The following is a 13,105-nucleotide window of genomic DNA, read 5'->3' on the forward strand; positions in this document are numbered from 1 at the left end:
CAAACTTAGATTAAACCAATGGATGAACATAATTATGTCAAACTTGAACCGTTTATGTTTATAATAGAAAAACGCAGTTTTTGAGTGCCTTAATGATAACTAAATTGGCTAAACTTTTGCAGAGATGATCTATATATTAGTATCTAAAGACTAGACGGTGGAGATGTGAAAATTCGATGGAAAAGTGAGTCTAAAATGGAAATCTGCACCGTAAGAATAAATACGAACGTGTGTAGCAGAGAATGACTATATATATATGTATGTATGTGTGTATCAGAAATATCGTAGTAAATAATGATAGGGCTACGTACTGTATGTATATGAAATTAACAGATTATTTCAAGAGCTGTTGTACAGGTTGGATTTGGAATGTTCCAGCCATGTTTCAAGGATCAATAATGGAGAATTTCTGCAAGATTTTTGGTATGCCACACTGACGCTTGTGACTTTTTGCTTCGTTTTTTTTTTTTGGCCAACATATTCATATAATTATATGATTATATATGATGCTAAAATTTCATATTGCATGCTTTCAATGTCAAACCCAGGGATCAGTCGTATCTATGAAATGAAAGTGAACCATTTCCGTGTCCATGAAATCTTAGTTTGCATGTGTAAAGTATTAACGAGAGAAAAGAAGAAAGAACTGTGGGAGGATAATAAGCAAGCTGAATTCGTGGAAGCAGCTATGTTCCAAGCAGCAGAAAGAGGGCTTGTTGAGTTTCTTACTGAAATATTAAAAGTAAATCCATATTTGGCACAAATCAAAAATAAAAAGGGCCAAAACCTATTTCAAGTTGCAGTCGAGTGTCGTCAAGCAGAAGTTTTTAATCTTATACATGGGTTTAACCAAGACAACAGAAAAGCTTGTATGAGTATGAAAGATGGTGATGATAACAATATGCTACATATGATGGGAATTTCATCGCCATCTTCACAAACCAATCGTATCCGTGGTGCGGCTTTGCAAATGCAAAATGAGTTACAATGGTTCAAGGTTAGATTGACCTGTAACTATCTACCAACTAATATATTTACTTGATATATAGCCTCATACAACAACCTTACAGCAAATCTTTCCATTATTTCTTGTGAAGATGAAAATTATCAGCAGATGAAATCATTTAGGATGATTTTTTCATTAGATAAATAAAATTTACTTGAAACAATCCTAAAAAAGAAGGTAGCTAGGAATTGGTACGAATTGGCAGATAGAAATTATTTAGGATTACTTTTTTTTTCTTTTATCTCAAAGATAAAGTCACAACTGTAATAAAGCTAGCTAACTGGTGTTGTACTTATGGCTGTATAGGAGTTGGAGCGCATGGCTAGTCCGGAGGATCTTGAAGCCGAAAACGATACTCTTGATATGACACCGCGTGAATTTTTCTCCAAGAACCATACAGAATTGGTGAAAGAAGGAGAAAAGTCGATGAAAGACACAGCAACATCTTGTACAGTTGTAGGTGCTCTCATTGTTACCATGATGTTTGCTGTTGCATTCACACTTCCTACTCCTCTGAAAGATAATAGTACTCCGCCACTCCTATATAGAAGGGCATTCAGGGTTTTTATAATTGCAGACGCAATATCACTCTTTACTTCCACTACTTCAGTCGTGCTATTTCTGGGAATCCTCACTTCACGTTATGCAGAAGATGATTTCCTCAGTTCTTTGCCTCGAAAAATGATATTGGGACTTCTGACCCTTTTTCTCTCTGTTGCCGCCATGGTAATTGTTTTCGCCTCTGCCCTTTTTATTATCCTGCCATCAGACACATGGATCGCTCTTCCTACAACTCTACTTGCTGGTATTCCAATTGCCTCATTTATATGGATGCAATTTCCCTTTCTTGTGGAGATCTTTTATTCAACTTATATAAGAAGATTATTCGACAAGAAAGTGCATGTGAAATTAAACGTTGGCAAATTAGTGCGTTAGAGTCTGATGTTATTTGATACGTTTAGCTTTGGATTTGCCATTTTGAAGAAGCTTGTAAGAAAAAAAAGACGTTGTGCTTGTTTGATGTTGTAATAAAATCCCAACTCCAAGTTGTGTTTGATTTGAGTTAGTCAATTACTGGGGTGATGGATGACTTCAATTATATAATGTGATGACCTTGCTTTGCATGTTAACATTTACTTGATTTGCATACAGCAATTAACATTGTAATTAAGTGCTAATTATTAAATCATGTTAATAGAAAACCCTATGAGAACTTCGCAGGACACAGCAACAATGCCGGTTCCACCGCCAACGATCTTGACCGCAGTTTCTATCAACATTTACGCCATTGTGTGGAATGTCATAGGAGGGATAGTCGTAACACAAGTGATGCACTCGAGTTTCTTAAACAAAATCCACACCTTATAAGAGGACTAAGGCATCCATCATCCGACATTCCAGCTCTTCACTTCGCAGTCTTGAGAGATAATTTGGTTATTGTAAAGGAACGGGTGCGATTAATGAAAGAGGAAGATTTGGAAGAAATATTAGATTCATCTAGTCGTACTGTCATTTGTTGTGTTATCGACCGTTTAAGTGATTTTAGTTGATAACATTCACGTGTCAATATTAAATTAAAAAATAGAATCACGTCAGACCACTAAATGGTCATCCCGTAGCACTGAAAAGTCTCGACCTGTTCCAGGATCTTCACCTAAACAGACCATTTATTTTGCTAATCATCAAAAATGAAGGAAAGTCGTCTTTATAAAACAATGTTCCAAATCAGTGTGGCATTTTGCATTTGCTTGAGTGGACCTTGGGCCTGCCGTCATCCAATAAACACGTACAAATGGGCCTATTACTTCCAAAATGGGCCGTTCTCCGCCATCTTTCGTCTACGAGAGCTCGATTACGCTCTGGAATTTCTGTCTGCTCGCAGATGTGGAGCACCACTGGATCATCACTGGTACGTTCAACCTTCTACTTCGCTTTCACCGAACCCTAATCATTCTCAATGACCTATCCCCTCTCGATTCTCCGATCACCATCCACGATCGAATCTTCTCCTCTTTTAATTTGCCAAAGATTCCAAATCCTCTTCTGCATTCTTTGTTTTCTTCACGCAAAATTGCGCAACTTCGATTTCGTACACAGAGCTCTGTTTAGGTCCTTTTTCTCTCATTTCTGTGTTTTTGAGCTGCATATCGTTTGGGCTCGTGCGCTCGAACCAGAGCCTGTGACCTTTTATTTAGCAAGGTTCGTGATCCAATCACAATGTTGTAATTTTTTGCCTTTCAGTTTCGCAATTACTGAATATTACCAGTTTTTTTTTTTTTTTTTTTTTTTTTAATCTTAGTTAGTGTTATTGACCTTGAAAATTAATCTGCTTTCAATTTCAATTCTCGGTAGGATTAGTCCTATTTTTCGTTCTCTCCAGGTGAATTGGACTAGGATGGGCTTCCATTTATTTTTCCTCGACTGCATAATTACAAAAGAAGGCGAAGGAGCTAGACAAAGTTGGCAATATTGGCAGACATGACCGGTAATAATTGAGCGAGGTGGGCCGGACTTCTTTGAAACTTTAGAAAGGTAAGTTGACGATGGAGGATAAATAAAATCAGAGAATCAAGAACCCCATCCACAACTTACTCACTTTCCCACTTCCAGAGGTACTACTGCATTTCTCTGATCTACATACACAGAATCTCTATTACGCCTGCAACTGCTACTTAACTCATCTCAATTGTTTGTGTTTTCTTCTTGACAGATCGAGAGCATATGGCAGCTACGGTGGCCGTCCCCAGTGCTATCGTCCTTAAAGTTTTAACCACAAATAACTATGAAGATTGGAGTTTTCGGGTCAGAACCTATTTGCTGGCCAAGGGTCTTTGGAAGGTGGTCGAATCCGCCATGGAACCTTCTGATGGTGATGAGGCCGATTTTGAAGCTTGGAGTAAGAACAATGCAGAGGCTTTGCATGCTATTCATATTACTTGCGGGGAAGATATCTTTCCTTTTATCCGGGGCATCGACACAGCTAAAGCTGCCTGGAATACTTTGGAAAAGAAATTGAAGCCCGCTGGACTACCAAAAAGAGAAGGTACGTACATCTCAGAATAAACCGATCAAGGAAAACATATAGGGTCTGTATTTGTCATCGTACATTATCAGGTAGTGGATTTTCATTTTTCTTGATTCATTTATAGACTTGGTGGAAATTATCCTTTTTTCTGATTATTGTCCAGATGCGAGATCTGAGCATCAGTCCCCAATGGATGGTGAGCTACAGCTAAAAGACCTCAAACCAGAACCAGTAGTAGAAGGTATCATCTCGATCGACCCTCCTATAGTTGTAGAAGGTATCATCTCGATCGACCCTCCTATACTTCTTTCCCACGGTGCTCGTAGTTTATTTGTTTATTTGGACAGAAGGCTTTTTTGGTTCCTTGAGAGAATGACGTCAGAGTCTTTATAACAAAATAAAAATAAAAAGGAAGTGAAATTCACACATTCTAAATTGTAATGCACACACCTATTTTCTATTTTTAGTAACTTAAATTTTGTCTTTGATGACTTAAATTTTGTCTTCATATGAGAATAATTACTAAAATAAAAAGTTGATGTGTAAATTACAATTTAAAGTGTGTGGATTTCACATCCCAAATAAAATGTCAATTGCAAACATGACTTACCTGGAAGGGCAATCAATTTCGGCAGGATGCAACAACAATGCCAGTTCCACCACCAATGATCTTGACCGCGGCTCCTATCAACATTTCTTTGATTGTGTGGAATATTATTGGAGGGGTAACAACGAAAGTGAAGCACTCGAGTTTCTTAAACAATATCCACACCCAATAAGAGAACTAAGACATCCATCATCCAACTTTCCAGCTCTTCACTTTGCAGCCTCTGAGGGTAATTTGATTATTGTAAAAGAGTTGGTGCGATTAATGACAGAGGAAGACTTGGAAGAAATACTGGATCCTTCTGGTCGTACAGCTATTTGTTGTGCTATTGAAAATCTAGCTACACTGGAAACTGTAAAACTCATGATTGAAAAGAACAAGAAGTTACTTAGCATTGTTGATCCTTCCACCAATATGATTCCGCTTGTCATTGCTCATGGAGTAAAATGGTACAGAGTTGACGTGGTTAAGTATCTGCATTCTGTCACTCCGCTCGAAACTCTCAATGCTCACCAAGCAGCCCAAATTATTTCTCAAGCTTTTGTTCTTAAAAGATTCGGTAAGTAAGATTTTCACTTACTCGATCATCAATTCATCATTTCATCATATATAACTAATTTGATGTCTCCTAGCAATTAGTGAGTCTGCCAGTCTGGTAGTCTTAATTTCTACAACAAACATATTTTTTTCTAGAGTGTGTTTATATCTTTCTCATGTTATATTTATTTTCTTTTTTGACTTTATTATAGATATTTCGTGGGATTTAATCCAGTGCTACCCAAGTTTGGGTATTACTAAAGACTTGTCCGGAAAATATCCTTTGAATAGATTGGCTGAGAGCATGAAATGGGAACATTTATTTTTGAGTGAAAGCGGACTCAACTTCTGGGAACAATGGATTTATGACCGTAACTAGTCTACCATATTTTTCTCTTCTTTTTGATTAAGCTTCTGTCCACTACTCATATATCCAAGGTGCCTAAATTTTTGTGTTTTCACATATATATCTTGATACAGGTATAGTCATACCACCTTCTCCAAAAATAGATGATATCAGTACCATAAACGTTAATGACCCAGAAAATCACAAATGTAATCAAAGGTGTCTCATTCACTCGGGTATGTTTACCTAATTCACAACGAGTACAACAACATATGCTCATTGCCATCGATCTTTTATTCGATATCTCTTCATGTCGTTACAACTATATGTTCACATATTTGTTCCTTGAATTTTTACATTTGCAGTTACCAGTTTATTCAGACGATTTTTCGGAGGACTTTTGGGTATGATAGGTTACCGCACATCCATGATTTTCCCATTTAATTGTGTGTTACTTACCAAATTATCTATATATACGTTGTTAATTGTATATTGTCTTCATGGTTAATGTAGGAATCAGTCGCATACAACGTATGAAATTGGTACATGCCCAAGTTCATGAATTTTTACATTGCATGTGTGAAGTGATGAAAAATAAAGATGTTACTCAAATACAAGATGATAGCCTTCTTCGGTCAGCCATTTTCCGAGCAGTAGAACAAGGAAAAGCTGAGTTCATCACTCATATATGTAGTGCAAATCCAAACATATACCGAATTACTAATGAACAAGACATGACCTTGTTTCAATTTGCGGCTGATTGTCGTCAAGAAAAGATATATAGCCTCGTGTATGTATATTATTACAGAGACAAAATTGAGATTTTTCGGAGGAGAGACAAGTTTGACAATAATATGCTACATATAGTCGGAAATTTTTCGTCATTTGCCCAAACTAAAGTGGACAATATACGGGGTGCAGCTTTACAATTGCAGCGAGAACGACAATGGTTTAAGGTTAGTATTTATCTATTTTTAAATTTGCTGGTCTTTTTTTTTTGGGTTGGGAATACCAATATGTTACAAATAAATTCGCTAAAAGAGAAGAAAATCATAAGTTATTAGTATCATCATGTCGTGTAAGAAAGTTCAAATTTTACCATGCAGGAGGTGCAATCTCAGGCAGAGCTTGAGTCGCTTGAAGTTATAAATCATACGGATCAAGCGCCGCCGCGTGTGGTATTTACCAAATATCATAGAGAATTAATGAAGGAGGGAGAAAAGTCGATGAAAGAAACTGCAACTTCATGTACAGTTGTAGGTGCTCTTGTTGTCACTATGATGTTTGCTGCAGCATTTACAGTTCCTGGCGGAAACAATGAAGATACAGGTGCACCTATGTTCTTAAAGGCAAAGGAGTTCATGGTATTCATTGTCTCAGATGCAATATCATTGTTTTCTTCTACTACTTCGGTGATGATATTTTTAGGAATTCTCACATCACGTTACAAAGAAGATGACTTCCTAAAATCTCTACCGACCAAGATGATATTGGGCCTTTTCACACTTTTTCTCTCCATCGCAACCATGATGATTACTTTTTCTGCTGCCCTTTACATTATGCTTCATGGGAAACTATGCATCATTATCCCAGTTATATTACTTTCTAGCGTTCCAATCGCCTCATTTGTCTGGATGCAATTTCCCTTCTTTGTGGAGATCTTCGTTTCCACTTACGGGGCGGATATATTTGATAAGAAAAATCTAGAAAAAACTTGGGAAACAATCTTAGATTGCTAATGTCTGATGAAGATTATGTTTCATTTTGCTGCTATGTAAGAAGTGCTTGTAATGGAAGCTTGGAACAATGTACACTGCTTCCTATTTTATAGTGTATATGCTATTATCTATATGCTCACCAGATCACCTGATCAGTTCCGTTTGCATTATGGCATAACACCTGCAGAATTGGAATATTGATTCATTGTTGCAGCAGTTTATTGATGTACATATCTGTGACATTGAGATTTGACCTCATTTATTCCTACAGAAAACACTTGCTTTCATCTCATCTGACTTTTATAGCTATAGCTCGAGTAGTTCTCTTTTCAATAAGTGGGTTTGACCATTTGAGTTCGATTAATCATTAAATTTGATTAGATTTGTTGTTGCTATACAAAATTGGGGAGACATCATGTTTTTGTTAAATAAGAAATTTTTTTTTTTAGTAGGATATACTTCAAATATAAATACCACTATAAATACGACAATTCAGTTTATGAGGACTATGTAAAAATCGACATGTTTCAATATTCTGACCTATTTTAATACTGAAATTTCTATGATTAAGCTCAGTTCATACTCCTCGATCTTTACCTAAACAGACCCCTTAATTTGTTAATCATCAAAATAAACCACCTATGAAGTAAATAGTCTTTTCTCCAGGTAAAAGAAAGTTACTAAATTAGTAAGAAGCCTCTCTTGGCATTCGTTTGAGCGGGCCTCTAGTTGGGCCTTCTGTAATTCTAGAAAAACACCTTCTCCTTCTCCTTCCTCGCACCCTAATCGCTCTCACTGATCTATTTCATTTAAATTCTCCGATCACCGTCCACGATCAAACCGAACATTCCAAATCCTCCGCCGCAATTCTTTGTTTTCTTTAATTCCTACGCAAAATTACGCAGCTTTGATTTCCTGCGAGGCTTGAGCTAGCTTGGCTCTGTTCAGGTCTCTCATATATTTCTGTGTTTTTGAGCTGTTTATGGTTTGGTTATTGAAACCGCGAACAGTCTTCAGGAAATACTCTGTCCCTTGAGACTCTGTATCGTATACTTTGCCCCTCTAAAAAAATTGGTGGTGTAATTGGGAAAGGTGGTGGCATAATCAAGTCCCTGAGAGAAGAGACCCGGTCCAAGATTACAGTTTCTGATTCTGTTCCTGGCTCAGATGAGAGAGTAATTATTATATTTAGTCCGCCAACCAAAATTTCGAGGAAACAAAATAGTGATGAAGATTCACATAAGGCTGATGAACAGAAGCCCTTGGAGCCACACTGTGCTGCCCAAGATGCACTGTTGAAAGTTCATGATAGGATTGTGGAGGAAGATCTCTATAATGGGGTTACATTTGATGATGATAACGAGAATATTGTTGTCACAAGACTTCTAGTTCCAAACAACTTGGTAGGATGTCTGCTAGGAAAGCGTGGGGAAGTTATAAAAAGATTGCGAAGTGAGACACGTGCAAACATTCGTGTTCTTCATGCAGATCAGCTTCCTACTTGTGCACTGGATACTGATGAATTGGTGCAGTTACTCTTTTCTTTTTGAATTAAATTCAGTTTACCCTCTTATGGTTTAGGGGTGACTTCATGTTAGTCCCTACACTTTTATTTTCATCAGTTTACCCCTTGAACTCTTCAATTTCTGTCTGCCGTGCCTAAATTCTCATATTCCGTTTGAATTGACCTTTAATTATCAGCAGTTAAGGTCCGATTTGGACATATAAGGTATGATTTTGACATATAAGGTCCGATTTGTCCAAATTCTAAATATTGGCCTCACAGTTAAGGTTAAAATTATCAGCAGTTAACGTTCGATTTAGACAGAATATAGGACATTTGGTCACGCTTGAGGAAAATTCAAAAGTTTGAGGGGTAAATTGATGAAATTGAAAGTATAGGGATTAACATGAAGTTACTCCCGAACCTCATGGGGGTAAACTGAATTTAATTCTTTCTTTTTTATTGTTTGCTTCCTTGCCCACTTTTCAACGTATGACAAATGACAACAAATTTAGTTCAACTTATATTCCAAATTTAGTTATATGAGTTTAACTATTGGTTCCTGTGTGAAGGATTGTGTTGGTTATGGGCATTAAAATGCCTTGTAAAGCATTGTCTTTGCTTCTAGAGTAACTAGCTTATAGGTGGGAGGGTTTTCTTTTGTCTCTTGAATCTTGATGCTAAGCAACGGATATGGCATGTGTTTTTACTGTTTATATATGTTTTTTCCAATCATGCATGGGATACCTTTTGTTTAGTATGAGGTATGGCATTATTTCTTCAATGTACTTTAGGTATAATTTTTGGGTTTGTTAATACCTATAGTACAACCACCGGCAAGTTTTAGAATTTCTGTCTAGGTAGGTATAAAAGGTTTAACAAGATCATTTGTCTACTTCCTCTTTTTCTGGGTGTTGAAGACGGTTTTAAATTTCTATTTTTACAAGTTAAACGATATTGAATTGATTTTGGTGCGATCCCTGGTAGCTTTGTTGCTGTAACTTCAAATATGCTTCAAGGAATATTTTCTGAAGTTATCTATCTGTTTGTTTTCTAACATCCTTACTAACTTGAACATCTTTTGCAGATATCTGGAAAACCAGACGTGGCAAAAAGAGCACTTTATGAAGTGTCTACTCTATTGCATAAGAATCCACGCAAGGACAAACCTCCTTTGGGATTGGCTATACCTTTTGGGGGTCAGGGGTTTCATCTGCGAGGAGCCCCAAATATGTTCCCACCTGGCAATCCAATGTGGCCTTATAGGGAACCTTCCCACGGTATGCCACCAATGTCATGGATAGGAGAATATGAAAATCATTCCTCTGGATATGGTCGAGGAGATTTTGATCGTGATCCTGCGGGGCATGGGGTTGAAGTTTCAGCTGAGTTTTTTATAAAGATTTTGTGTTCAGGTTATTGGCAAGGGGGGTTTTAATGTGAAACAGTTACAAGAGGAAACAGGAGCCAATATTCATGTTCAGGCATGTCTCTGCTTTTGAGGTATGCAGATTTTTAATACAAAACCATATCCGTATGTCTAGCTTATTTTCATATTGGACCTCACATGGAAAACCTACTCATCAACTGTTTCTTGGTGGATTTATATGCCACATTATATGCTAGCGGTAGATCACCTTGCTGATACTCTTTCAGGTGCTGCGGAGTCCAAGGTCACAAACAATTGAGGCAAATCTTCAGCTTCAAAACAAAGCAAGTGAATTATCTGATAAAGGTACGATCACAACTAGGCTTCTTGTTCCATCGAGTAAAGTTGGCTGCATCCTTGGACAAGGAGGATAGGTTATTAATGAGATGAGAAGGAGAACCCAGGCAGATATTCGTGTGTACTCGAAAGATGATAGGCCTAAGTGTGCAGCTGAAGATGAAGAGCTTGTGCAGGTGATGCTATTGCGTCCTTTCACTGTTTTATTCGACTTATATAAAAAAAGTATTGAACGAGAAAGAGCATGTGAAACTGATCATTGGGAAAGTACGTACGTTATTAGAGTTGTCGAATGTTATTCGATACGTTTAGCTTTGGATTTGCTATTTTGAAGAAGCTTGTAAGAAAAAAGACGTTGTGCTTGTTTCAGTTGTTTGATGTTGTAATAAAGTCTAAACTGTGATTTGTGTTTGATTCTACTCATTCTAGTCAATTACTGGGGTGATCTTTGTGTATGATTCGAGTTAGTTAATTACTGGGGTGATCGATGACCCAATGATCAAGTGCATCTTACAATTAAGTCGGATTGAATCTACTTCACCAGACATTATGTTCCTGCAGCTAGCTTCCCGAATAATATATAACTGAAACAAGCTATCATTTCATACAAAACCAATTCAGCTAAACCATGAGCTAGGTTGGAAATGACTTTATCCATCGCTACCGCAAACGTGCATGAGAGTCTTGATATCTTCTACCAAGTTACCCTCTCAGAGTCTCAGACCAACAAAATTCAGAAGTAGCTAGGCGAACTACATCTTCAAAGCAGTGGACAACAAAATTTGTTGTTAATTATATTCGGTATCCATATATAGGAAGAAGAGTGGCCTCAAGAGCAAAAGTTCAGCTGCAAAAGGACAGAAACAACCCCTAACTGGGAGAGCAATTGACCAAACCTCATTCCGATCGAATAAAAGCTCCTAATTAAGTCCTAACCCTAGCTCTTATGCCACTCTTGTTTTCCAGAGCTGCTCCATCAGTATTTACTTTGTACCTATTCGTATTGCAGGGGTGGACCATATCCCAGGTACAACTTCAATTCTGTTCACTTTTGGTTCAATGTCCGCAGCAGAGTACGTACGTCGGTACTATATTATATGATGAGCTTGCTTTGCAGGATTTGAATACAGAAATTAACATCGTAATTAAGTGCTAATCATCAAATTAGCTGTCGCTCTTTGCAATTAACTGGGAAAGCGTTGGGCTTCTTTAATTTGGGCCTTCAGAAAAGTTGGGCCAATGACTTCCAAAATGGGCCGTCCCCCGCCTTCATTCTCTGTAAGACTGTAACATCGCAAGAATATGGGAGAGCTCAACCATGCTCGAATTTATCTCTCTACTCTCAGATGGGGAGTACCACGCGAAGGTGCTCAATCATCCTATAATTGTTGCTAATCTTTTATCTCGGAAATCGAGAGCTTATCATGCAAATATTAAATTGGACCTCCCGTCCAAAACTTTGCAAGCAAGAGCAAAGTGAAATGTCATCAACTCATTCGCTACCAGAAAACAATTAGCACATGATGTTTTCATTAACCTAACACTCGTAAATTATTGTTCAATTCAAACAAAACTGACGTCCCATTTGTGTTATATTGCTGCCATCAACTACTCATTTGCTATCTGAAAACATATGATATTCGATCATACACCTAACTCTCTCCATATTATTGTTCAATTTGAGCAAACTGACGTCCCATTTCCATAGTCATCCTTATGCAATATCAAATGGGAGCACTGGAAAATTAGTTTGCTATATTTTCTTAATATAAGTGGGGCGTTAGCCTGAATTGATATCTACATGATGAAGAGCGAGAGATGCATAAAAAAAGAATCTTGCAGTCCTTCAAATAAGAAAAATGACCCAAAAACAAAAACTGCAAATATGGTTTGTACGTCAAAATCTCAAACTGGATGGACAAGAACTTGTTTGATGTTGGTTTAATCACAACTCGCATAATCTCCCGAATCTTTTCATTCTTCACTTGGCCTTCATACCTTTGATTCTGTGAAACAGTATATAAGTCTAGAATTAAGTAATTAACATTCATTCCACGCGGATGCCTGTGATATATAACAACTAAAACTTTCAGTTGACCATCTTTATTAAATAGATTTTCAGAGAACTCGAATATATTGAATTTTCAGAGAGGGGCCGGGAATGAACATTTATTCTTGCTTAATCCTAATCTAATATTTCACCCTCCCACGTACATCACTTGAACAGATAGAGACCTCATACCCTATAATCCAGGACAATTTACTTTACGAACATATTCCACACTTGAAGAAAAGAAGAAGAAGAAGAAGGTAAAACTATATGGTATATATAGTAACATTTCACATATCTTTTATTTTTTATTTTAAAAAAAACACACACATGACTCATACATGTCCTACTACATTTTAATATATTTCATTTTGAGGCTGTGGTGACTAAGAAAAAGTCTTTGTAAGGTAAAGAATTGTCCTCATTAGATAAGAGCTAGTAAACTAAGTTCTCATCTCAGTGATTACTGAGTAAGAGTCTTAAAAGTGGTAATATATCATATGTTAACATATATATTGAATAGTTAACCGAAAATAAGTTGCCAAGTTAGCAAGAAACAATAATGTCAAATGCAGACCCAAATTAC

General features: G+C 37.0%; 3 protein-coding genes across 3 annotated transcripts; all 3 read left to right on the forward strand.

Annotated features, from left to right (window-relative positions):
- The first annotated feature begins 351 nt into the window (after positions 1-351).
- On the forward strand, positions 352-2,062 carry LOC101314773 (ankyrin repeat-containing protein At2g01680-like). Its single transcript, XM_004304082.1, has 3 exons — positions 352-423; positions 549-997; positions 1,313-2,062. Exons 1-3 carry the CDS (start codon positions 381-383, stop codon positions 1,940-1,942), a joined length of 1,122 nt encoding a protein of 373 aa, XP_004304130.1. The 5' UTR covers positions 352-380; the 3' UTR covers positions 1,943-2,062.
- Positions 2,063-3,627: 1,565 nt separating this feature from the next.
- Positions 3,628-7,377, forward strand: LOC101315069. The gene is made up of 8 exons (XM_004304083.1): positions 3,628-4,049; positions 4,195-4,308; positions 4,667-5,197; positions 5,388-5,546; positions 5,656-5,757; positions 5,887-5,925; positions 6,035-6,477; positions 6,628-7,377. Exons 1-8 carry the CDS (start codon positions 3,728-3,730, stop codon positions 7,258-7,260), a joined length of 2,343 nt encoding a protein of 780 aa, XP_004304131.1. The 5' UTR covers positions 3,628-3,727; the 3' UTR covers positions 7,261-7,377.
- Positions 7,312-10,546, forward strand: LOC101305397 (KH domain-containing protein At4g18375-like). The gene is made up of 5 exons (XM_004305970.1): positions 7,312-7,329; positions 8,250-8,765; positions 9,831-10,115; positions 10,159-10,227; positions 10,400-10,546. The coding sequence occupies exons 1-5, from the start codon at positions 7,312-7,314 to the stop codon at positions 10,544-10,546; spliced, it is 1,035 nt and encodes a 344-aa protein (XP_004306018.1).
- Positions 10,547-13,105: the final 2,559 nt, after the last annotated feature.

The sequence above is a fragment of the Fragaria vesca genome, linkage group LG6 (assembly GCF_000184155.1).
Source record: "Fragaria vesca subsp. vesca linkage group LG6, FraVesHawaii_1.0, whole genome shotgun sequence".
Lineage (NCBI taxonomy): Eukaryota > Viridiplantae > Streptophyta > Magnoliopsida > Rosales > Rosaceae > Fragaria > Fragaria vesca.